The sequence below is a fragment of the Frieseomelitta varia genome, unplaced genomic scaffold (assembly GCF_011392965.1).
Source record: "Frieseomelitta varia isolate USP_RPSP 00005682 unplaced genomic scaffold, Fvar_1.2 scaffold_456, whole genome shotgun sequence".
NCBI classification, from domain to species: domain Eukaryota; kingdom Metazoa; phylum Arthropoda; class Insecta; order Hymenoptera; family Apidae; genus Frieseomelitta; species Frieseomelitta varia.
This window is the reverse complement of record NW_025110208.1, coordinates 63,041-89,634: the sequence shown is the minus strand read 5'-3', so window position 1 is coordinate 89,634 and position 26,594 is coordinate 63,041. Positions and strand designations below refer to the sequence as shown.

General features: G+C 33.1%; 6 protein-coding genes across 14 annotated transcripts in view; 2 read left to right on the top strand and 4 right to left on the bottom strand.

Annotated features, from left to right (window-relative positions):
• The window catches only part of LOC122532516 (arfaptin-2), a 13,582-nt gene extending 1,583 nt beyond the window's left edge, over positions 1-11,999 (bottom strand). The window contains exon 1 of one of the 6 annotated variants that reach the window (XM_043661322.1): positions 11,937-11,999. Coding sequence is in view for 1 of the 6 variants with exons in the window: in XM_043661316.1 (XP_043517251.1) it covers positions 207-270 (64 nt within the window). In the remaining 5 variants the exon portion in view is untranslated. Of the gene's footprint in view, positions 1-163; positions 511-11,936 lie in introns of those variants that run through there. The other 5 variants (XM_043661318.1, XM_043661317.1, XM_043661320.1 and 2 more) reach the window with 5 other exon arrangements.
• LOC122532512 (protein Pixie) lies at positions 880-4,377 on the top strand. The gene is made up of 9 exons (XM_043661307.1): positions 880-995; positions 1,634-1,867; positions 1,992-2,207; positions 2,302-2,509; positions 2,634-2,820; positions 2,897-3,303; positions 3,379-3,691; positions 3,764-3,998; positions 4,083-4,377. Exons 2-9 carry the CDS (start codon positions 1,655-1,657, stop codon positions 4,128-4,130), a joined length of 1,827 nt encoding a protein of 608 aa, XP_043517242.1. The 5' UTR covers positions 880-995; positions 1,634-1,654; the 3' UTR covers positions 4,131-4,377.
• Positions 6,775-11,709, top strand: LOC122532509 (oxidoreductase ptaE-like). 3 transcript variants are annotated; one of them, XM_043661305.1, is made up of 13 exons: positions 6,775-7,144; positions 7,235-7,311; positions 7,731-7,830; positions 7,978-8,077; positions 8,194-8,351; positions 8,523-8,790; positions 8,888-9,101; positions 9,866-10,056; positions 10,249-10,447; positions 10,696-10,899; positions 10,980-11,213; positions 11,423-11,606; positions 11,659-11,709. In XM_043661305.1, exons 1-12 carry the CDS (start codon positions 7,134-7,136, stop codon positions 11,596-11,598), a joined length of 1,932 nt encoding a protein of 643 aa, XP_043517240.1. In that variant the 5' UTR covers positions 6,775-7,133; the 3' UTR covers positions 11,599-11,606; positions 11,659-11,709. The 3 variants fall into 3 exon arrangements, with proteins under 3 accessions (XP_043517240.1, XP_043517238.1, XP_043517239.1); XM_043661303.1 differs by lacking the exon at positions 6,775-7,144 and having other exon boundaries at positions 7,175-7,311; XM_043661304.1 differs by lacking the exons at positions 6,775-7,144; positions 11,659-11,709 and having other exon boundaries at positions 7,175-7,311; positions 11,423-11,656.
• On the bottom strand, positions 11,781-24,490 carry LOC122532510 (laccase-3-like). Its single transcript, XM_043661306.1, has 10 exons — positions 24,134-24,490; positions 23,718-23,820; positions 22,978-23,086; positions 22,618-22,828; positions 21,274-21,440; positions 20,693-20,870; positions 12,961-13,344; positions 12,404-12,625; positions 12,113-12,331; positions 11,781-12,013 (listed from the first exon to the last, which is right to left on the bottom strand). The coding sequence occupies exons 1-10, from the start codon at positions 24,207-24,209 to the stop codon at positions 11,844-11,846; spliced, it is 1,839 nt and encodes a 612-aa protein (XP_043517241.1). The 5' UTR covers positions 24,210-24,490; the 3' UTR covers positions 11,781-11,843.
• On the bottom strand, positions 14,128-20,495 carry LOC122532518. The gene is made up of 2 exons (XM_043661325.1): positions 18,830-20,495; positions 14,128-17,153 (listed from the first exon to the last, which is right to left on the bottom strand). The coding sequence occupies exons 1-2, from the start codon at positions 19,211-19,213 to the stop codon at positions 16,728-16,730; spliced, it is 810 nt and encodes a 269-aa protein (XP_043517260.1). The 5' UTR covers positions 19,214-20,495; the 3' UTR covers positions 14,128-16,727.
• Positions 22,553-26,594, bottom strand: LOC122532517 (INO80 complex subunit B). 2 transcript variants are annotated; one of them, XM_043661324.1, is made up of 7 exons: positions 26,460-26,594; positions 26,034-26,199; positions 25,762-25,948; positions 25,415-25,648; positions 25,118-25,290; positions 24,881-25,035; positions 22,553-22,569 (listed from the first exon to the last, which is right to left on the bottom strand). In XM_043661324.1, the coding sequence occupies exons 1-6, from the start codon at positions 26,503-26,505 to the stop codon at positions 24,903-24,905; spliced, it is 939 nt and encodes a 312-aa protein (XP_043517259.1). In that variant the 5' UTR covers positions 26,506-26,594; the 3' UTR covers positions 22,553-22,569; positions 24,881-24,902. The 2 variants fall into 2 exon arrangements, with proteins under 2 accessions (XP_043517259.1, XP_043517258.1); XM_043661323.1 differs by lacking the exon at positions 22,553-22,569 and having other exon boundaries at positions 24,647-25,035.

Here is a 26,594-nt window from a genome sequence, read left to right as displayed (position 1 = left end):
ATATAGTAACTGCATATTTGTAGTAGCAGCAGTAACAATAATAATGGTAACAGATTTTAGACAAGAAGTTAAGAAATGAAAAAAGAGAAAAACACATATGAGACCATTTATCAAAGTGGTACACCTCTATAAAAATTGTCCTACATAAACATAAAGATCTTATATCTAATAGTAAATTTGAAATGTCACGTAACATTATAACATACTAATATCTGACACTGCGTCAATTAAGTAAATTGTAGAAATAAAGGACGCATCAAGAACTGTCATACGACACCTTCGAAACCAAATACGGTTAGGCTAATGTCCGCTCGCGTACATCGGTAACGGGTCGTCGAAGTCTCGAGGACCAAAGTCTCGAAAAGGCGAAAGTGACAGTACTCACTACAAAATCAGAAGATATAAAGCAATCCCTAGTACTCTATGCTTAAAAACTTCAGAACAAATCTTTATAATCCTTCATGAGATGTGACATACCAACCTAGGTGGCGTGCATATATCGCAAACAATCTTTGGAAACACCCGAGAAGTTCAATTTGTAATAATTTCGTTCAGTTCGTACGGTGTAGCATTTTTTCCCCCGTTACAATAAATCATTAATAAAAATCTAATGGGAATTATTTAAAAATAAAACACAACGCGACTTGCGAACGACAACAATTATCTATTTCGCTTGTTTGTAAATCGCTTTATTGTTATTATCTTTTTTCTTAATTAAATTAAATTAAGAGTTAAATCGATGATGTAAATTTTTACAGAAAATTATCTGACTCGCTTAAATTAAATCGTAAGTGACGAAACTTTTGCTAGTTAGGGAGACGTTGTAATCGTTGTAATATAAAATTTATTTGAAAGGCCACACTTCGCATCGAATATGTAGTCTCTGTGGTTTTTATAGTCTATGATTGAAGTCGAGGCATGCGGTGGTATACGAGTGCGGAAGCTCCTTCGTGAGAATTGTAAAGGAGTTTCCTCCACGTTTTTGGTTTTGACAGGTATATGTTTGTGCACATCTGTATTAAATACCACGAAGTAACGGCATAATACACATTCGAAAAAAAAAGATTACGTTTACTAATTATGTGATGCGTTTATAAAATATTGTTACATCAGTATTTTATTATTAATTGTTTGAGGTTAGGAACTCGTGGTAAAACTAAGCATTGTATATTTTCATGTATTTAAATATTTTAACTAAATGCAAATATATGGGAATTATTATATAATATGTATGACATTAATTTGCTGTCTTTCATTTTATACCCTAAATGTAAAAAAGTTATTTGTTTACGGACAGAATCTAAGTAGAACATATGTTGAATTATTTTTCAAGTAGTTTATTTAATGATATTTACCACAGGCATTGAACAGGTTCAATTACTTCATTATGCTTAGATTGTTTGAATACGTGTCTTTCAAAGTTATATTTCAATTACGGCTTTTCCGATCAATTCTGTATTTCTTGTTTAATAGCTTGCGATTAACCGTGATTGTAGTAGATATTGTTTAAAAATTTTGTATTATGCATTTAATATTCAAGAAGAGTACTTCATATACAACATTTTAATTTAACATTACGATATACTTTAAATAATTGCTCTGTTAAATCTAAATTCTACAATAACATTTTCAGGCAGGTAAATATTTTACCATCATGCCACCAAAAAAGTCAATGGAGGAAACCGACCGGTTGACTCGTATCGCTATTGTCAATTCTGATAAATGTAAACCAAAACGGTGTAGGCAAGAGTGCAAAAGATCTTGTCCGGTAGTACGAATGGGGAAACTCTGTATAGAAGTTAATCCAAATAGTAAGATAGCATCAATATCTGAAGAACTATGTATTGGATGTGGTATTTGTGTCAAGGTATGATAAAAAATTTTTTAATATAAATAAAATATAGTGACTAACACAATGTAATATCATATTAAATTAATAATAAGCAAACAGAGGGTGCAATATATATACATATATATATTTGTATTTTCAGAAATGTCCGTTTGAGGCAATATCTATCATTAATCTTCCTAGTAATTTAGAGAAAGAAACAACGCATCGTTATTCAAAAAATTCATTTAAACTGCATAGACTGCCTATTCCAAGGCCTGGCGAAGTATTAGGGTTGGTTGGAACTAATGGAATTGGGAAATCAACTGCTCTGAAAATTTTGGCAGGCAAACAGAAGCCTAATTTGGGTCGATATTCTGTATGTACAATTAGATATTTTCTCTAAATAATATAAATTGTTTTACTTTTTGTAAGTTTATGAAGTTTCCCTTAAACTCGTTTAATTAATACAGGATCCACCAGACTGGACAGAAATTTTAAGTCATTTCAGAGGTAGCGAATTGCAGAATTATTTTACTAAAATATTAGAAGATGATTTAAAAGCTCTTATTAAACCTCAGTACGTAGATCAAATTCCTAAAGCTGTAAAAGGCACTGTGCAACAGCTTTTAGACAAAAAAGACGAATGTAAAAATCAGATAGAAATTTGCGAAATGTTGGGTAAGCTCACATTATGAATTCAGTTTATGTTTTCAACATATTTTAGGAGTATTTTAAGAACAGTAACGAAATAACAAAAATTGTAAGTTGATCTTTAGTAACTGAATTATCGAATTCCTTTTAGATTTAATGCACATACGTGACAGAGGTATTGATGCATTGTCTGGTGGGGAACTTCAACGTTTTGCATGTGCTATGGTGTGCATTCAAAACGGAGATATTTTCATGTTTGACGAACCATCTTCGTATTTAGATGTAAAGCAACGTCTTAACGCGGCTTTGACAATTCGATCTCTCATTCATCCTGATAAGTAAGCAACACAAATAGCAGAAATAACATAAAAACGTTGTCCGCACAATCTAAACCTTTATTCAAATTTATAACAGGTTTATAATAGTAGTGGAACACGACTTGTCAGTTTTAGACTATTTATCTGACTTTATTTGTTGCCTTTATGGCGTTCCGGGAGCGTATGGTGTTGTTACCATGCCTTTCTCTGTTAGAGAGGGCATCAACATTTTCCTCGATGGTTTCGTACCAACGGAAAATTTGAGATTTCGCGAGGAGTCTCTTGTATTTAAAGTGGCCGAAAGTGCAACCGAGGAGGAAGTTAAACGCATGAATCATTACGAATATCCCGCGATGACGAAAACAATGGGCTCTTTTAAATTAAACGTTGAAAAAGGCCAGTTTACAGACTCGGAAATTCTCGTGTTACTTGGCGAGAATGGCACGGGGAAAACCACGTTCATCAGAATGTTGGCTGGTAATTTACCACCTGATGACGGATCGGGTAGGTAATCTTTGCGTATTTTATTTCTGTTATTTTACGTAATCTTATTAGACCATTTAATTTCATTTTTCACAGGAAGTATCCCGCAATTACATATTAGTTACAAACCACAAAAAATTAGTCCCAAGTCTCAAGGAATCGTACGGCAATTGCTGCATGAGAAAATCAGGGACGCTTACGTTCATCCTCAATTTGTAACAGACGTCATGAAACCGTTGAAAATAGACGATATTATGGATCAAGAGGTACAGAATCTCTCCGGAGGGGAATTGCAACGAGTTGCTTTAGCTTTGTGTCTTGGAAAACCTGCCGATGTCTATTTAATCGACGAGCCGTCTGCTTATTTGGACTCTGAGCAACGTTTGGTTGCGGCTAAAGTAATAAAACGGTAATTGAAAATTCTGACGATTTGTATTGATCTGTATTATTTGAGGAAGTTGTTGAAAGTACGTGATTTCAGGTTTATTCTACACGCCAAGAAAACAGGATTCGTTGTAGAGCATGACTTCATCATGGCTACGTATTTGGCTGACCGTGTAATTGTATTTTCTGGCACTCCATCTTTAGCAACCGTTGCTCATAGCCCGCAGTCTTTATTGAACGGAATGAACAGATTCTTGGAACTCTTAGGTATTACGTTTAGAAGAGATCCGAACAATTTCAGACCGAGGATTAACAAGAGCCAGTCTGTGAAGGTATGTTACTTTGTCTTAAGCAACTAACTTTTTCTCCGAGTCATAAATTTTTTTTGAAACCTATCCTATTTTATTGTTATACAGGACTTGGAACAAAAGAAAGCTGGACAATATTTCTTCCTCGAAGAATGAGACATGATTTCATTCATAAGTTGAGTAGCAGCTAAAATACTACTAAGAAGTTTTTGTAAATCTTTATACGTTTAAAAGTCGCGAATGGATTTCTTACTACACATTAAATATCAATGACGCGTGTTCTGCGTTATATTGGAATGCTACTCGTTTCGGTGCATAAGTTCTTTTCGTTCGTGGGATATTTATCAAAGTAAATAACGCAGTTTTCCCGATACATAATCTTGATACATTACAAATTCAAAAAGAACGTACAATTGTATTTTTTCTATTATGAAATCATCGCAAATTTATTTATACTCCAAAGTATATGTCTGTTTGCATTTCCAACTCTGCGAATAATTAACGACATAATGCATTTTTTTGTATAAATAATAATTTATGTCCGATCATGCAAAACGAAATAACAGAGATTAAACGTCTCGATATGTACATCTGCTATGCAACATGAATTATAATTATAATACATCTGGAATAAAAAAAGGGGAGAACGTATGGATCATTTGATAAACCTGTTCTTATATTCTACGATATGAATAGCTGTGATTTCCATTCAAGGATAATATGAAGATTGTATAAGATTATTGTGAATAATTGATGTTAAATTTTTTTTGCAAATGAAAATTTGATCGATACGTGATCAGCGAAAGATGCTAGCGTCACGTAGCGGCAATATAGCTAAACTAAACGCTATCATTGTCTTTGTCGCGTACTATATATTGTGCTCCTTATCTTCAGACGAATGATCTATCGCGTGAATCTAAAACCATCTAGTCGGATAAACGAATGCTGCCATCTCTTGAATTTTTCCTGTTTATTCTTTTGAGAGGAACCCATATGTATCTTACGGATCTCATTAGTGTGTGACAAGAATAGATAATAAATTTTAGTTCTACAGTTTCACCGCTACGCAGCGCCAGCATTTCAATATTTGTAGCGACCTCTACTTCGAAGAATTTAGATCAACGACATCCATGTTCCGTCGAGATGTATATTTAATATAAACAATAGAGTATTTAAAAATAGCTATTAATTTTATTATCACCATGGAAATGTTTACTGCCACTTATATATATTGTAGCCATAATAGAAAATCTTCATTCATTCGTTATTCGTTATTTCGTTATTCGTTATTTCGTCATTTCGTTATTTAAATTCTATTATGTAAACTTCATTAAATTATTAGTAATTGTATATTTTGTGATATTGGTATTTTTATATAAACAACAAAAATCAATTACGGAGTTATTTATTTATTTATNACACTTATATATATTGTAGCCATAGTAGAAATTCTTCATTCGTTATTTCGTTATTTCGTCATTTAACTTCCATTATGTAATCTTCATTAAATTATTAGTAACTGTATATTTTGTGATATTGATAATATTTTTATATAAACAACTAAAATTAATTACAGAGTTATTATTTATTTATAGTATTGTGATATAAATATAAATTATCATAATCACTATATATTTGTAATGATGATAATTTAATTTATATCACAATACTACAAATATAAATAAGACCTTCGTAACTTTTAGTTTAATAATATTTAAATAACAATGGTATATAAGATAATATTGATAACGCAAATAGATAACTGTTTTCCGTAAATATTAATTAAGGAATGAATAACAAATTCTAAAATGGGGTCTATATATACATCTCTATCAATAAGTAAACGTCTCCGTAGTAACAATAAAAATAAAATGACAATTTATAAATATTCTTATGTTAAGCGTTTATATGCAATTAGCGATGTCGGTTTACGGGAAACATACTTATCGGCGGAACGATTGTTTTAATGTAGATGGCGTTGATTTTAATTGTGAAGAGGTAACGGTCGCTACATATTCATAAATTGAATTCATAAACCAAACTTTCAAATGCAAATAACACCAATTATTAGGATTAATTTATGAATTTTTGCATCTTCGTTTTTATGCCCGAAGCTTCCAACAGATTGAATCCCTTAGCCCAACATCATTCGATAATATATTTATAAATTATACTCAATAGAATTAATAATAAGTATTTTAGTGAAATAGATACATATTTACTCATACGTACATACACAATACGGAATCATTACTGTCTTTATCACTTACATAATGACATAATGATACAGATAATGCAGTAGTGTGAGGTATAGTACAGTTAAAAGCATTTCTTAATTATCGATATAAATACGAGATGATAATTTATTTCCATTTTATGTCATTGTAATTGTCTTTCGCGGAAGTTATACATTATACGTGTTACGTGCGATAACTTATAATGCCAAGTTTTGACATAATTATATTTTCGTTTTCACTTCCGTAAAAAGACGTGTCGCTTGAAAAACTCAGAATGAAAACTACATATTACTTTGTACTTTGTTGCATTTTAATAATAACAATTAAACAATAATTATTGAACATTTTAACAATAATCTCTCTCTTATTATTATAGTCGTAGGTAGACAGTAATCGTATTTAAAATATGTAATGAGACTTTTTTTTGTGATTTTAAAGTTGCCGCTATTTCCTTTATTACGCATTGTTTTCTTCCAGATACAGTAGAAAACGTATGATGATTGGACGACTCATGTTAGAAGTTGCAGTAGCATATTATGATGTAACGTTGCAACATGCACGTTATACACGTGCATTTAAAACGATTTATAACGATCACGTTGTATATAGTACAGTACTGTGAGCAGGATGTTAGGATGATTACACAACATTAATTTCGTTCTTTGTTGGGATTCCCGAAAATATAATATAATATATATAATTTAGATATGTACAAATGCACGATGCAACATGCAAATTTGGTATACATACGTTTGAGTGATGTCACGTCACTAAATTTGTAAAAGAAGCTAGCAATTAAAAAGCTTTCAAACGATAAATTTTATGGTCCAATTAAAAGAATTACCTGGAAATGCGAACCGATAAGTTTCATGTGATTAAATTGTTGACCTTTCTTTTTTGTCTATAAATTGGAGCTATCAATATGAAAAAAATGTTAGTACTAGTTGAATACATACCCATAAAGCCAAGTTTTAGTTAAAAAAGAAGAAAGATGCATCCTGATTTTAGTATTCCATTTTTTAGTATTTCCCAAGGCGTGATGAGATTTTACGTACTTTTCACGATTCTGTTGATTTATACGCGACTGTCATATGGTGAGAGTAAGTATTCATAAAATATAATATGTCTATTGAACGTCTGTAGATTATTATGTATGTCGAACGCGGATTGATCTGAGCTTTCAAAGTATAAGTATAATTTTGTAAACAGCATCTTGAAATTAATACTGATAATCGTCCAATGATCATTTACTACATTTCTCTGTTTATATATTCGACATGTAGTTATTTTTGCAGAAAGCACTTAAAAAAAGTATTCAATTTTTATTTGAAGTAAAACTAAAATGTTAAGATAAATGATTCCCATTCACCGTTTTATTACATGCGTAACAATCTAAGTTTTTCATTCGTGCTTATTTTTCTTCGCTTAAATCTAGATAGTTAGGTTGTCACTTATCATTTTTCAATGAAACATACCTGTTGCATGCTGCATTTTAATACAGCGTTTAACTTATGTGTAGTATCTTCGCCTGAAGAATGCGCACGAGACTGCAGAGACAATGAAGAACCTAAAAATTGCTATTACCGCTTTCACATTGAATTCTACACAACAATAGGACCGTACGTATATTTTCGACGGAGATGTAATATAATAATATAAAAATATAATATTTTTCTTATAAAAAAATCATGTGAAGTAAAATAAATGAAGTTAAAATCGTATGAAATTAAATAAACGAAATTTATATTTTAAATCGATATTTTCAGAGCTTGTAACTATACCTTCTTGGATCAGTGTATCATAGGGGATGGATTTGAAAAGACCTTAATACCCATAAATCGACAGTTGCCAGGGCCATTGATCAAGGTAAATTTAACAACGAGATATTAAGAAGCGATTTCCCTTCTTTTACTTTCAAATAACAAAATAATCTTTTATGAAATACTCGGCATACAAGATCCGATTATGCAATTATTCTGCAGGTGTGTGTCAATGATCGCATTATAGTGGACGTGGAGAATGCCGCTTCAGGGAATGAAGTTACGTTACATTGGCATGGAATTTTCCAAAATGGTTATCAATATTACGATGGTGTTCCTTATGTTACACAATGTCCAATTCCATCTTCTACGACATTTAGGTAAACGCTAAGATCTATCACTTTATGTGTTATTGTTTTCTTAAACGTTCATCATAAACATTATTAACTTGAAATTTATATTTCACGCTATTTAAGAAAATACATACATACTGTTCTTCCTTTCCCTTCATTGGAGTAAAATTCAAATATTTTGATTATATCCTATTCTAGATATGATTTCGTAGTGAAGAATTCGGGTACGCATTTTTACCATTCCCATATATCGACGCACATGCTAGATGGACAATATGGTGGTCTTATTGTCAGAGATCCACCGTCTAAAGATCCTCATTATCAATTATTTGACAAAGATGAGATTATCATATTTCTAAGTGATTGGATGCACGAATTATCGGCAGAACGTTTTCCTGGTTGGTATTGGCATGACTTAGGACAAACTGCGAAAAATATACTTATAAATGGTTTAGGACAAGCGACGGTGCGTTCACGAAATTTTTAGTATTGAGAAACCATGCTTTTTTTATGGTGTTTGTTAACAGCAAATTTTTTAACTAAGTAATTATAATTGTTTTTAGGACCCAATTGACATTACTAAGGCCCAGATTACCAATGGATCGTTAACGGAATATACCGTTAAAAAGGGAGAACGGCATAGAATACGACTGATTAATTCTTTTACCACAGTGTGCTTGGCAGAACTTAGAATCGAACAACACGAATTAGTGGTAATTGCTCAAGATGGTGCAAACGTGAAACCTAAACCAGTGGATAAAATCGTCACGTCTACAGGTTCAACAAATTCCAAATTATAATTTCAAACAATTTCTAGAATATAGACAAATAATTCAATGAACGAAAACGTTTCTAATACTTTTTAGTTTTGTACAGGCTGGTTCGTAACTAGTAGTTCTATGAGACATAATAAGTCGAAGAAAGTAAATAAATATTTTTCGTTTGACGCTTCGTTTTTGAGAAAATTAACTCGCAAGTTTTATTCATACACATTTTATTACAAGTTTTATTTTTACACATTTAAGTAACGTTTCATGTCCTAATCTTATCTCGTATGTTGCTCGATATTGCTGTCAATACTTATAACAAATGTTAAGAAAATGTGTTGAAATATTAGTTTAAAAATCGTTGTTACAGTTTTGCTTTTTCTATTAAGTTCCTATGAAACACTATGTAACATGTTTTTTTTTTCAATTGATCAATGCTTGTAACTAAGATTGATTTAACATGATATAAATCTAGAGGACTTAAATTAGGAGATCGTAGCGGCTAAATTGTTATTGTGCCACTACCATCAACTCAAATACGATAGTGCACATTCAAAAAATTTGGACATGATGATTTAATTAAATGTATAGCGCTAGGTAAAACTTTGAAGTTTCATTTTCTCGAAAAACGAGAATTTTTTACTTTTTTTTTTTCATGAAATTACCCTGAACCCGCTTGTACTTAACTCTGTATAAATACACACCGATTTAAATAGAAAGATATATTTTATTTATTGCATTAGCTTACATTTTATGTATATTGAAAATATACAGGTGAGCGCGTCGATTTCATCCTAACTGCAAATCAAGATGTTGATTCTTACTGGATACAAGTGCTTGGTCTGGGAGAATGCAACGGAACGCGGCGCGTACAGCAGTTTGCTATCTTACAATATGAAGGAGGTCCTACGTGGCCGACAAGACCACAGCCTTCTTACGCGGATGGAGAGAGTGCAACGGGTGTTGTAAGTATCAAAGCTCAAAGGACACTTTTTTTTTTTTTATCCGGGTTAAATCAGTTTCTACTTTTGCTAAGGAAAAAGTTTATTTTTGATTCTATTTTGAACTGTTACAAACTACTTTAGTTCTTGTGTTTATCAAATCGAAATTAGGTATCCTGGTATCACTGGTGTCTAAAAATGATTCGTTTATTTTAGACGTATAATCCACTTGAGTCGACCTGCGATGAAAATAATACGGATGTTTGTGTAAATCAATTAGAAGGGATAGATGTCGATCCCGATCTTTTGAATGTTGAGCCAGATGAAAGGCACATATTACCATTTTGGTTTTTCAATTATACTCGATATGATGACAAAATATTATTTGGATCAGACACATACCGTACCTTCATTGGTGAATTATTGTTTTTATTGGTTATTTGGTGAATTGTTGTTTAGTTGGTTATTTAGTTGTTTAGTGGTTCTTTTGAACTCAATACGTACATATATTCTTTTGTTAATTTTTCTTAATACAACATTCATACTTTTTTTTACTATTGTAAGCTAAAAGAACGCAAATTTTTCTTTCTTTCTTTTGTTGTTATTTTTTATTTATATATTATGTTGTCTTATTAAATATATAAGAAATTTATTTTATTTCAGATGTAAATGATTTCTCCCAGATTATTTCAACTTTCAATGAAATCGCATACGAGAGTCCAGCATCGCCTTTACTAACGGAGCCTCGTTCTTACCGAACCGTGTGCAAGAAAAATGTACAAAATAGTTGTACTGAACCTTGCACGTGTGCTCAAGTTATCAACACAAAATTAAACAATATCGTGGAATTAATAATATACGATGCAGGTACTATTTGTGTTAGTTAAGGAGTTGGAAAAAATAATTTTACAAATTTAATAATATTAAATACACAAGTAACATTGCAGTACGAGTGGAAGACCTGCATCATCCATTCCACTTGCATGGCTATGAATTCAAAGTATTTACCATTGGGCAGTTTTTATCTAGTAAAAATATTTCGAGAGCAAACATAGATGAAGTGATAAAACAGCACACAGAACGTCTTGAAAAAGGAGAATATAAAAATCCACCTGGTAAAGACACCGTTAAAATTCCAATGGGCGGATATGTAATTATACGTTTCAAGGCGAATAATCCAGGTAAAATATTAAATTATTTTCAAAATAACAGTTTTCCATATACAGTTCTTTCTCTTGCTTTTCATGAAGTTAGAGTTTCTTGGATATTTAAAAACACGATTTAACACGAACGTTTGATTAATGTTAATTGAATTTATTTGAAATTTGTAACTTTGTAAGCGCTTAAAATAGTTTCGATGAAAGTGTTATAGCATATTGTTTTTTAATAGGTTGGTGGTTACTTCATTGCCACTTTACTTGGCATCATATTACTGGAATGGAACTGGTCATTCACGTAGGGGATAGAAACGATCTTCCACCAGTTCCATACGGTTTCCCGGAATGTTCAAATTGGACACCAGCGTTACATACTTTGAACAATTTTTATGGTATTAGATATCCTTAAGTTTGATAATTTCTTAATACGTAACCACTAAACAAATATATAGCATTTTCAAACTCTATTATTTCATTCTTTATTATTCTTTCCAATATGCCAAAAATTTATCTTTTCCAAGGATTCTCCTTCTTTGTATTTCACAGAAAAAGCTATAGACTGATCTTTTAAATAAAGACTGTCGTGAATCGTGTAACGATAAATAAATATGATTAGTTAACTTAAAATAAATATACAGAAATTTATGCGCTAAATTAATTTGTTTCGAACACCATATCCGGATGTTTGTTGCTTCCGCAGGTAGGGAAGTCTAAAGGAACAGGTAAGAAACTTTCACGACTGCCTACCTTTAACAGAAACTGCATCACAGGTCCAGATGTTCCTGGAGATATTGCCGTGCTTCGTGCTTCCCACAACCAATATCCTACAAATGGATAAATAAATTCGTGTTATTGAAACATTCTCGTTTCATGAATTCCAATTGTAAATATGATGTAATAATTTTAAATATAATAACTTCTACCTAAATTATCAGTGAAGAGGCGGAGAATAATGTAACCTTTATTTGGTACAACGAAACTATCTTTCTGCGGTGGATTTAAAAAATTACGGTGTAACTGTTTGTTACGATCTAAAAGTATAATTTCTTCTTTGGTAATTGCTCGCTCGAAACTATCTTTTCCTAGGACGCTTGCGTTATAGCCATGTATGTGAAACGTATGGGAAACATTTCCACCGAAGCCTAGACGAAAAAGAATTTGTTTTAAATTTAAAGGATTAACGAGTTGATATCGAGCAGATATATTGGGATTACCTTCGTCTATTAAAACAATGTCAATATTTTTCTTGGGTGGAACTTCGATCACGTGAACACATTCGCAGAACAATGGTGTATCGGCACATTCTTTTGAGCGCTTCTCGAAATAACAAATTCCCTCCTCCGGTGTGTTTTCCGGTTGAGACAATAAAGGAGACATGGGATATTTAAACGACATGCGATTAATTTGTGCGACTTTTGCTCCTTCCTTCTTTGTACCTGAAATTTGTATTTATAGGTACACGTTATAAATACAAATGTAACGAAATGTACTTTTCATATATCTATATTTTATACCTATAGTATAGTATATAGTATATATACTATATAGTAGTATAGTATAATATATATAGTATACCTCAAAATTATGTATATCGTATTGAACAAATTCAAACGAAATGATAATTACAATGTTAGACCAGTACCGTGAAATTTATCAAAGTGATGAAAATCAGATTCCTTACGAAGATATATTAATTCTAATTAATTTATAATTTACAATATAATATATGTTAAAAAAATTGATTCTAATATTAAACTTTTCATATCCTTACTTAGACTTGACGGATAGAAAGGGCATCCGTAAAAATTATACTTATAGTCCGACATCTCGTCCGTAAAGTAGGAAAAAGCATTTACGTCGAATGGAATATAAATAACTTCGTTCGAGTTGACCTCGACTTCTCTCGATCCCTTTAAATCCAACGCACAAATGAAATTCTTTGATATCTGATGACAATCATGGCCCTTGCTTGCAATTGCGTAGTCATTGATTTTCAATAGTTTGTCGTCCTTTGTCACAGCGGACTCTGGTTTTGTATTATCGTAAAGAATGAAAGCTTCCTGACGAAGGTTTTGACAATCCAGAAGGCCCTCTATGTCGACGTGATATTTTCCAGGAGGTTGATTCGCCTCGACAATCATGTCAAATCTCTCGCCTGAAATGAAATTTCTATGGTAGAGAAGTTATAAAAAAAAATAAGATTACTGTTATTATTCTGTGTTCATTCTTATTCTTTTTATTAAAATCTGATAGCATCGCTGAACTTATAAAAAAGACTAATAATAAAGTTAATCCGTCTATTTTAATATTACAAAAACATTGTTATAAAAAGAAGAATTACATTTCATTGCTGCTAGGTACATAGTATACACCTTTTAATTCATTTTTCATAATCAGTATAAACTGTGCAGATGTACTGTACTTTTCAGTTTTTACTTGAAATTATTTATATTTAAAAATTTCACTTATCAACTTTGTTGATTTCATTTGCAATAACATGTATGTAAAAGAAGAAAGAAACATAAATCACGGCAATAAAACTATGTTCATGCATGTAGAATAATATTAACTTTTTAATACTTAATTGTAAGTATGTACTTTCCTCTAGTAGATTAAAGATCTTAGCATTATCTTTTCTTACAAGAAATTTTTACACTGTGTTATTAATATACTAATATTAATGTAATATATAATTATATATTATATTATTTATTGGAAAAAAAATTTTGAGGTATTAGGCAGTGATTGCGTAAATTAATGTTTACATAGAGCTCTTTGTTCTCACCTATTTCTCCTTCTTTTGCACAGAAAATTAATATTCAATAAAAGTTTGGAACATAGGAAAGTTGAAATAACAATTAGAAAAATTCTATTTTTCATAGTTACTAATTCTATTCAATCTATTTACTATGCTAAAAACAATTTTACAAAATAATTGCAAACTTTAGTTTTATAATTTTTTATTGTGATAGGTATTTCTGTGTCTATCAATCGTCAACTATTACAACAGTTACACTGTGACATTGTCAATTTTTATTTCCAAAGTGCTCACTCAAATATATCTTGGAAAGGATATATTTAAAAGTTTCTGTACTATCTGTTGTTCAAATTATCCATGTGTTCAAAATAAGTAAGATGATTCGAAATTACTTATGGCAATGAAATTATTAAGATTTGAAGAAAGAGATTTGCTCGGAGAAGAAATAATATCTATGCCTCTGGCAATAATTCGAGGACTTCATAAAAACGTAAACTCACAAAGAAACAGAGTATTTGATCGTGCGAAGATTCGTTTCGAATAAGAATAATCTTAAAATTTAAGTAAAAAGATTCTAAAAAACTGTACGTAAATATTCTAAATGAAATCACAATGATAGAAAACTATCGCAGAATGAGGAACAATAATGTACGTACGTATTATAAAGACATACACCGGAGACTGTTGAATTTTGTGTATAATTATTACTATCTAATTTCATTTTTATATTACCTAGCTACATATTAACAAAGAGCCTAATTTAATATGATATGAAATACAATACAGTTTGCTCCTAAGATAAAAATTAACGTAGTTAATTTAAAAATAACTTATTTTCGATTTTACGGAGGGATTTTTTTTCGATAAAAAATAATTCATTACATATATATATAAAATTAGTTACTACGCGTCCACTACTTAAAGCCCTGAAAGAATACCAATAGAATACATACATACCTACACAGTTATTACAATCTAGATTTAAATCATGAGACAGGTTACACAAATGACGAATATCGCTGTCATTTTAAAAAGTACGTTTAGTATCACAATATCTGTGCATTAAAATATTTCGCAACGATCAAATCAATATTTACAATTGGGCATCAACTTTCTTTCGAACGTGCAATTTTTTATAACAAATTTGAGTTGCGTAAAAATTTAAGAACATACATTGAAAATATAACAATGTTATTTACATAAAAAAGAAAAAGAAGAAAACATACTTAGTGCTACTTTTACTAGTCTGAATAAATTTTTTGTATTTTTTTCAATAACTGGACAATCACGAATAGTTAAGAATTACAAACAGTTTAAACTGGATATATTCTATAACATTTATAAGCTCATCAATTTCTTTCTTTTTTTAAATATTACAGCGAGTTTCGTTATTCCATTCAACCTGACTCAAATGTCATAGACTTTTGACTTATTTTCTCATTTAAAATCACATACCCACATTTCGTTTTATAATTGTGTATAACGTTCGATCGACCAAAGATCGCTTAAAAAATATTTGGATCATCCTTACAAACGAACAAAATTGTATTGCGAAAAATAGCGTTGTTTAAAATACAGTCTTTTTTATAAATCGAGTCCTAGACGATAACGTGCCTGTTAAAATATTTTTGATACGTAGAAGGCATTTAAATATTGAGAAATAATATAAATTCACCCTTTTATGACAGATCGCGCTTCTGGCTTTGAATTGCAAAATATTTTCCTTAATCTCAATATTTTGCAAATTTCATTAACGCTTGATAATGCATTTTTGTACGTATATAACGAAACACTGCTTCTAGAAGCGCTTAGAAGCAGTTTCAGTTTCCAAGCAGTTCAAATCAGTTTTCTTCAACATTTCTTTAAATTCCACAAAATTCTATTACTTTTACAGAACAATAATTTTCACAACAACACGTAGATTTTCCACCGTAATATTCAAGCTTATTCTCGGGGCCTTGAACGATTAATTCCCAGAAGAGAACCAATTTTAATTAGAAAAAGACGTAACATTAAATATAAAGAATTTTCTAAATGTCTCTAAACGGCTTAAACTTCATATAAATGATCTTTTTGTCAACTATACATTCAACTAGTAAATTACATGTGAACTCGTATGTATTACTTTCTCGTTCTAGTCTCATTGTACCATCTATCCTAATCGAGGACGAAATATTAATACCAATAAATCATTCAAATTTAAATTCATTACTATCCTCGGTCATCGATTCCGAATTTCACACAACTCGAAACCGATTTATAATTCGGTATACATGTAAATACGTGTAAATATAATTCGAAACGGAGATGGAAATCAGAAGTAGACAGATAATAATTGTAAGCTTAACAAGCCAGAAACGCTAGGTCCTCGTATTGTCGTTTCTCGACGAACTTCGAATTAAATATAACACGCTAATGCAATTCGAAAATGCGTCATCGAATCGATCATACATTTAAAGTACCATCCACGCTATTATTTAACAATAGTTCTCATAATATTAAAACACGTATCTACATCTACTGCTTCAATTGCGCGGTAAACAGCGTTATTCGTTCGTTTCCGGTCAGTCGCAAGAGCATTGCCTCTCAGTTTCAATCTGCCCACGAAACGTACATGAACACATGGTCGCTCTTTCATGTCGAACAATCATGTGTGACAATCTAACGCGTTACAGTGCAGAAATTTCTCTTTCGATGGAAAAAAATTTCGCCACGATTGCGTGGCACAAATTGTCCCTCCCCGCCCCGTTTTAAATGTCGAAACGAAGCATTTGCATTTGTTAGCGACGTGTTTGCGCGTAAACGCCTATCTCCGCCTCGAACAGGATCTGATTGATCCTCAGCTTCGCCACGGATCTCGAGTACGAGTCTGGGATCTCCGCTAGTTGTACAGCGATGCTCTCCGCGAATTTGGCGAACTCCTCTTTCGTTCTCTTCCGTTCGTCGGCCGTCACCTCCAGCTTTGTCTGATCGGACTCGTCCAGATCGCAACCCGGACTACAGTGATCTTGCAACAAACCGTTGTTGTACGGCTCCATCGCTTTCAAGCTCGAGCACGACGATTCCTCGGCGTCCTCGCTGAGCGAGGCGTTTAGCGAGCCAGATCCGTTCGTTTCCTCGTTACAGTCTATGAAGGTTATGCTCTCGGGATCGATGTCGCTAACTATGTACTCCTCTTGCAGTTTGGACGTCACCTCTTCGACTTTCTGCGGAGAGAAAAATATATGTACATATTTCCGTGTATCTGTCGCTGTACACACATATATATACAAACATACATACATACTCTGGCACGGTATCGTCGCGTGTATACATACATACTTGTTTTCACATGCTGCGTATTGTATTTACGTTGGACGCGTGTGCGAGAGAAATCCAGTTGCATTCAGCATCCACCGCACGGTGTTGACGGGATATACTATGTATAGGATTTATCTGAACTCTCGTCGAAGGATAAACAACATATACAACTCGGTTCTACACCCATTGTCTGTGATTTTTCTCGCTCGAGTGACTGGTGTTTTTCAACGTGAAATTGGCGAGCCTGGTCCAATTGTTAAAATCTGGACTTTCAGTTCTAAAGAGATGAATGAAGTTGCACGCGAGTAATTATTTGCATGATGAATTTTAGTTCGGTTAAACACGCCACTATGAACGTTTCGTAAGAATTCTCCAATTAATTTACGTACACGTTAATGATATAATAATAATAAGCGTCACTTTCTTCAATGTTAACCCAATTTACTTACCGTAATGAAACTTCATCGAAGTCTAGAGAGAACTTGGCAATTCCGAGTGTTACAATTACGTGAACACACAAACGAATCGAATCACGATTCAATCGCGGTTCACACGACTCAACGTTAATCTAACATTTCGATCTTTCTTTCGCGCAAACTCTGTGTTAAAAACTTTCACAGAGATGTATGTACATGTTTAAACGCCTCGAGGAACAATGCTCGAACCGATTCGTTTAATTAAGAAAGATCATACGCATAGAAAGGAGCATAACCTACATTTTTTCGACTCGATGTTAATCTACATTTTTTCCTCTCTCCGATCTGCGAATCCGATTAATGCTTCGAATCAACTGACAAACTATTGCCACGCTCGTTGCCTAATAATTATCAAAGATTCTCTGTGATTATTCGAGCGCGTCGCGAGCGAGTTTCTCCATTTTCTTACGGGACGATAGTAACAGCTCTCCGCAAAAACGGCCCAATGCATCGATTCAATTCAATCAGTCGCTGAATGGGGAGGCATGGAAGGACTCAAGGAGAGAAAGAGAAAGTAAAGAAGGAAGACAAAGGCGAGCGGCGGCGGACGAGGAGGTAAAGCAAACGAGACGAGAAGAGACGAGGGAGAATCAGAGACGTAGAGAGAAACAAACATAGAGCGTGAGAAACGGACCAGGTTGGCAGAAATATCGTTCATCACGATTTGGACGATGCTCTCAATGTAGGATGTGTAGGAGAATTGGACTTGGCCAATTTAAGTCGGATCGAAAACGAAAAATTGTTACGAAAAGCACGACACGAGTCCAAGCGAAGGCGAGGCGTTTCGTTTTCGAGGAAACGCGTTCACACAATAGTCTTTTTTCGAAATTGTTTGGCCAATTATCCGATTGACGTAGGTCACGTAGGTTTCGTACGATAAAACAGTCGACTAGGTATTTATTTCTTGGACGATTTAAAGGAATTGACAACGCAACGAGAGTCTCGTCTATAGCTGTATTTTGTTAAAGCGATTGCGACACGTGGGAAGAAAATATCCGTCACAATTGGATTTCTCGCGCGACAGCGTACTTGCGATATACACACGCAATGATAAAGAACGATGTGTAGCTCTGTGTAACTATACGTATATATAAATATATACCTACCTTCTTTCTCTTACTGTATCTACGCGTGCCAAATTGCAGAAATTGCATTGCTTTAAAGGCGAACCACTTGGACACGTAAACATCGTCGGGCCCGGTAGCTGTGTCACGGCTGTTCTGTATCTTGTGAACCTCCCTTGAGTATTGACACTTGAGATTCGTGATCTTTTTCTCGATCTCGAGGGTGTTGCAGCAAAGGATCTCGGCGAGCTCTTGGATCGCGCGTTTTCGTTTGGCACGGTCGCGATACCCTCGAGCATTCCAGTCCCAGAGGACGCGTCTCTGTTGGTATTCGCGCAGTAGCTCGAGGGTCTTGTCGCGAGTCCACTCCATGCCGAGCCGCGTGTCGTTCGTTTCTGACTCGTTCCACGCGTCGTCGCTAAACATGGAAAATAGAATGGCCACGACGAATATTAAGGCGGCGCGCGCGGACACACTCTGGCTGGTGCCAACGTTTTCTTTTCTTTTCTTTTCTTTTCTTTTCTTTTCTTTTCTTTTCTTTTCTTTTCTTTTCTTTTCTTTTTCTCTTTTTCTTTTCTTTTTTTTTTTTTTGTTTGTTTCTTCTCTCCTGTCGTGGAGAAAATGCCGCGTGCGTCAAAAAAAGACTGCAAGCTGAGATTACGGACGGACGTTGAGTCGAAAGTCAGAGAGCGAGCGAGCAAGCGACTCGGCTGAGAGGCAGCGGGCGAGTTCCACCCGTTCCCTGTACCGGCTAATAAATCGTCGACTACGAGCCGACAACGACGCCGCAGCCGCGAATCGAGCACGCGTTTTAATGATTTTTGCGCGAGACCCGCGCGCGTTTGGTCGCCTTCCTTTCTTTATTTCCCTTTACGGAAACCCGGCGAGAGCACGAAGATGGCCGAGTCTGCGCGAACGAATCGGCCACCGTGCTGCACGCCTCATCGCTAAACGTACTTTATGCATGTATGCGAAACCGCCAAGCCGTTTTCCTTCTCCCGCTAACTCTTCTCCCTCTTTTTTCCTTCTCCCCTTTCGCTTTCGCATTTCTTTCCTACGGCCTCGTTGCGTGTACTCTTCGCGTTCGCCTTCCCTTTCTCTTTGTTTACCGAACGACCTTGCGCCTTGTTTCATCGTTTCATGTTCTTCTTCAATTTCATCCTTCCAAAAGCTTCCCCCACGCTTTTGCTCCTTCGCCACTTTTTCCTTCTCTCTTCCTTTTCCTTTTTCTATTAATTACGATAGCTGGGTTTTGACTCTCACCTCCATTGGTCCTCCTTCATTACGATCTTTCCTTTTCTCTTTGTCTTCGGTTATCCTCCTTTTCCTTACCATTTCATCTCTTTGTCTCTTCATCACTTCTTTTCTTTTCTGTCCTGTTCTCGTTCTCGTTCTTTTCTCCCCTTCGTTATCTTCCTATTTACAATTTTCCTTCGGTTCCTTTGTCAATCCATCATCAGTCTGAATCATGCTTCACTTACGTCCGATCACATATATATGTAAATGCTACGATTCACGCAAAACAATTAGGGCAATATCAAACGTTCGCTCTTCCATAGCACACTATTGTTTGTCGCTTTAAATTATATATCGTCGATCTTGCAAAAATATCTTGCAACATATTTTTCAGCAAATTACTATTCACGTACATTTGCTCGTACGTTTTATCTTACAATTCAATTTCAGTTTGATTACGTTTCGTTCGTCACCTCCATCGATTCTTTACCGCCCACCTTTGCTCGTTTCCACTCAAGTTCCGGGCGCAATTGTGCGCACGAAAAAAGCGAGAAACCAAGTCGACGAATGAAGGGTTTTGCGTATCCGACGTGCACGTACTACGATTACATTTTACGTGTGGCGAATGTACAAAACCCATGGAGTAGAGCAACAAAGTCATCTCCATACCTGGAAAGGAAACGACGTGCCGGCCCATTGTTGGTTCGACCGGGTTCCCATCGACAGCCAAAACACGAAAATCATGGCCAGAGATGGATAACAATACGGGGCAATTGTACGCGTTGGCGTTAATGACTCGTAGGAAGTATTTCGTTCCATAATGAACTCTCAACATGGACCCGTTATTCTAAAAAAGAAAAACATACAGTTATCGATGACGTTGCGCGAGTTTTGTTAATGTGCAACAAGTTGTACTAATAGTTGTACTAAATACGGATTAATAAATAGAATTGATACGATATACTTTTAACGAACATCTAAAATTCTCGGTGACTAGTACTCGTTTTTATTAGAAAAAAAAGAAGCTACAAATATCATTAAATTAATCAAAAGATTGTAAGATTATTTAAAAAATTAAAAGTTAAAAATCTCTCAAAATTTATAATGCTAGTGAATAATATTTGCACAAAACTTATTCTTGTATCTTTTACGTACGAAAATCTTCACTTAAAAACAATTGAAAGTCTCGAGTACTTTCGTCTTGCTTCGACTATCTCGACTCGTGGCGTCTTGTCTAATTAGACGAATACCTGGCCATTTAAGAGGAGTTCCCTGGGCGTAGGTGGATGCAAGTACGAGTACCGTGACAATGGAATTGACGGCCTTGACGACAGGAGAAGTATCCTTTCCAAGCTACGGTCATTTTGTGGTCCTCGAACTGTTAGCGACCCGTACACGCCGTCGCCCTGCTGTGAAACTAATAATCCAACGCCATTAACGCTGTTGTGCCCATGATTAATGAGAGCATGCACGTTGTATCCCGGTAGTTAACGTATCACGGTAGTTTTATTTTATATTTGTGTATAAATCGTGCGATACTTCTCAACTTTAAATTGAATAATAACGAGACAGATCGGCCAAATTTATTGCTACTAACTGGACATCCGATGAAAATAAAATAAAAATAAATACGATTGGTTACGAACGTTATGCATATATTCTGAACTCATTTCTCAATTTCATTCTACATTTTTCACAAAAATGGAACATCTAATTTCGGATGATACGATGATTGGCAGTTCCCTAATTGATGGTTTCTTGTTCAAGCAACCTTAAAAGTAGACACGCCTATTTTTTTTCCATATTATTGATTTTCTGCTTCAATCTCGGATGCAATGGGAGAATTTATTCAACAGCAATTGTCTGATCTCGTTTTCTTTTTCCATGATACGAGAATACATTGCATTGATATTTCTAATGACATTTTAATGTGTATCGTAGGTCAAAATAAAATATATAACTATGTATACATATACACCATATACATTATAAAGGCTGTAAAAGAAGGAATTAATTTCTTTTTGTTAATTTTAGAGAAGAGGGGAAAATTAAACAATGAAAATCTAATTAACGTTACAGCAATTATTTTCTAAAATATTCGGAGCTCTATGTATAATGTACCTGGGTCTCCCAGGTGGACGATTATCTTTTGTCACACTTCTGATTCTACATTTCATTTTATCACCACAAAATTATTATACTTCACTTGATCATCTGATAGAAAACAAATGTAGAAAGATAAACGTTAAGAAAATGAATACCTGAACATTTGATAGATGCTACCTTCCTTGAAACAGCGAGCGTAACGTGTAACCTAACTTCTACACAGTTTCAAGATTATTGATCTACTTTAATTTTGCTTGTTCTCGCAGAAGTAGAAGTCATTCTACAGCGCGGGAGATTTGAAATCGATTTAAATGTTAGCAAAGTTATTACAGCTCAGAAGATTGCAATCAACGAGAAGCTCAACAATTTAAATGAAATTAATTTTCTTGGTTTTTATTTGCAATTATTTTACACTTTATGTGATATATATATATATATATCTTATTATTTTACCCATTCATTTAAGTTTATTTAAATATGATGCTCACCTATATGTGCGTAATACATGTATGTTCCGATATTCTCAGGTTTTAGTTTATACCGAAAACCTCCGAATGGCAATATTGAACATTGTGTGACCATTGGAACACCGTCCATGTGAGCAGAATTTTTTTGCCGCATTCCATGCCAATGAAAAGATAACTCTTCGGATCCCAATCTGTTGTACAAAAGTACTTCTATCGTATCTCCAAGACATACCTAAATCGTAAGATGAACTCGTAAGACACATGCATATTTCGATATTCACAGGAATATCGAAAAGATTTCAATTCGATTCTGATTCAAAATATTGAGACTATGAAAATCACGATTGAAGTTAAAAATGTCGAGAGATGGCTGTGAATTACCTCTATCTGTGGACCCGGACTTTTTCCATTGATTCCTAAAAAACTATTCGATGAAATTATTTCGTCACGATTCATCGATTCATTTTTGTTTTTAGAACCATTTTGAATGCTGCAAGCAACGATAAAAATAAAGGAATTTCAACAAATTTAGATAAATGGAACTTTTTATACATGTAAATATAATAATATAAAATAAATATGTATCATGACTAGAGCCCAGAATTTAAACAAGAAAATTTTGTTAAACTATTTGCACAAAATGTATGTTGCCATTATCTAGCCTTTATTATCTGTACGCTAGGATAAACACGTTCGTGATGGTGAGTGGTAAGTGGCAAGTGTAAGAACCAGTTGGGAATTGAAAAAATTCAGGATGTAACCAAGTGTGTTAACCGTTAGTTCTTAAATCACGTTAGAAATTGTATGTTCTTTCCACAGCTAGAATTGACCGAGATTCCGAGGTTTTCTTTTTAAAAAGAATATTCCCTATTTTAGGTTTGTATTTAAGCGTCTTTATTTAAGTGTCTTCAAGAGTTAGTTTGTTTTCGTCCGAGATCAGGTGACTTACATTTTGCATCACATGTGTTTTGTATTACAACGATTTCATATATGAACTTTCTTTTTATGGAAGAATAACTTCGAAAACTTGTTAGTAGTTTTCATTTTCGTTTTCGAAAGCTTCGGAAAGTGCATATATGTTACGTTAAATGTGTAATTGAATTTATGAGTTTACATCTTACCTGATTGGACTAGACAATTCTTTGGCGAAGAATTCGTAACGGCATACTTTTTTTGAAAGTACATTGTCAGCACAAGACCGCACACATTCGTGATAATCATCATCTGATTTTCAAAAGAAGAAATGTAATGTACGTAAATGTACGTTTATTAACAAAGATTTAGTTATATAACAAAATAATAGAAGACTTGGATTTTATAAAATATTAATTAATGTACTAATTTACTAATTTTGTTAAATATTAGTGGATATAGATTCTTTGAAAAAAGAAAAAGGATCATTTTGCAATCACGTCTTTGATTTTGAAATAATTTTTACTAAATGTAACATAATACGCTTGGGAAAACTAATGTATTATAATTTTATTTTATTAAACTTAAAGTTATACTTTGTAGACATTTCAAGTCATTTTCTCACCTTTTGTTTGAGAAATAGATACTTTTAGTAAATTAAAAAATATGGTAAAAACAATCAAGTTCTTGAACCACCACATTTTAATCCAGACAAATTTTGTCGAAATCTAGCAATTTATGAAAACTGATATATAATAATTAATAATCATCGCGAATCACGAATCGCGAATCACAATGACTCGAGAAATTAAATACTGACGATGTTACACGGTTCACGATCATACGACGACTTAGCTGAATCTATCTTGGTTGGTGAAAGCAAGGCCTAAGCTACTTTTAGTTATGCAGACTAAACTGCATTTGACTCAGATTCATATTTTCTGTTATGAAAAATATACTTGCCTAGCTAATTCTTTTTTGTTTTATGCTTATTCTAGTAATGATTAATTGAATAATTAATTTAAAATATATGCTAAATTTATATTCGGAATTTTACAATAAAATAATTACAAGATATGTACAAAATATTTACAAATTATTTGTGATATTAACAAATGAATTCTTTTTTTCTTAATTTAATATTTTCTTTAAAACATAATTTCTCGTCTTATGCAAAAATGTTATTCTGCATGTTATACAAAATTATGTGTGACAACTATACTATTATACTGACAAGCTCAAACATGTCATTATCTCAACAATGGTCTTATTAAGTTTGCAAGACCAAATATTTGGAGTTCTTAATAAAGAATACATTTAATATTTATGAATATAGAAAAGCAAATTAAGAATGTTGAAATAACTAATGTACATATATATAACTAATATACATATTATACAGATAGAGCTAAATTAACTTTGTAACATTCTAAACTACATAATGGTACACCAGTTTTCGAACATGAATACTTTTTTGGATTTTTACATTGATTTACGCCGCAGAGTATTCGCATTGATGGTTCTTTCCTAAAAAACGGAAATATAACAAATGATATAATTTATATTATAAAAACTTCAATCTTTTAAATTGTTTGTCATTTTTACTTACTCTTTCATAGGCTGTAATGGAAAATCTTCTCCAGGTGGTAAAGATATCGAACTTCCTTCAAGCGTTAAACGATATACAACCAATGGAACTTGTCTTCTAGAAGGTTTTCCTTTACTAATAACTTTAGAAGCTTTAGATTCTTGTTTTTTTAATAACCTTTCCATTGTTTTTTTCTATGGAAGTAAAAAGTATAATTTTAAGTACTATTTATGTAGAGTTCAGTATGTTATTATGTACTAAGTATATTTATTTTACAAAAAAAAGTTTTTAAACTTTTAATTTTCATGATCACATTACTTTATCTTTTTCTCTTTTCTCATCAGCAAGTTGTTTCCTTTTCAATGATTTAAGAGCAGCTTTTTGTATAGCTTCAGCTGTCATCACTTTTTCTTTGTAACCAGTTGGCAAAGACATAAGTTGTTCAACAGCTGGATTTGGTTCTGTGTCAGTCTTTCTTTCAAACATGGCTCTCTGACGTGCTGTCATTAACTTTGGATCCTTTGGTTTGATCTTTTTTAGCTCGTCATCAACCTAAGATAAAATATATTTAATTATGACAAAAATGTATAATATTATATTATATATATGATATTTAATTTATGAGAAAGAAAACTAATCTGTAAAGGATGAAGTAATAAACTTACTTCTTCAAGTTTCCCAGACTCAATTGCATCAAGCCATCGTTCTTCTTCACTGCTAGTACCACTATCTTTACTTTTGTTACCTTTTGGAACTTTTTTCTTTGTTGCAACTTTTGGTGATAGTGTAGTACTCGCACTTGCGATGCTAAGATTAGATGTTTTTTGCATTTTCTCACGAGGTTTCTCTAAACTGTATAAAAAATATTAATATAAATTGCACCTTTCATTTGTAATAATATCTAATTTATTTTTGCTTTCTACTTTTCTATATTTACCTCTTATCATCATCCTTTTTTATTTTAACTCTAAATGTTTTCTTTTTTTCTGTTTCTGCAGCAACATCATTAAAACCATCATTATCATCATGACTAGTTCTTTTCTTTTTATGCTTTTTATGTTTATGTTTTTTATGCCGTTTTTGCGACAATAATTCATTAGTTCCTAAAAGATAAATTATATATAAATATAAAAGTTATTAAAGAAGCAATTGTAAGTGTACATAAATGCATAAAATTTTCAAATTTTCCGCGAAACAGATTCTTGCAAAGCGCCATAGAAATCGATGTGACGTTGCCTTTAAGACGCTCATCTTACAGGATTCACTAACCCCAATGATGAAATTGACAAAACGAAAAAGCTAATAAGTATTTCTATCTTTACATAAATCCGACGTTCATTTTCCAACACATGAAAAATCGTACCTAAAATCATCTCTTCGTCTGAACTTAAATCTTTCGTTTTACCCATTTTTTGAAAGTCAATGTTTCTCAAAAATATCAAAACATAATGTTTGATGATGTCAACACAGTGAACTGTCGTATAACGCAAATTAATTC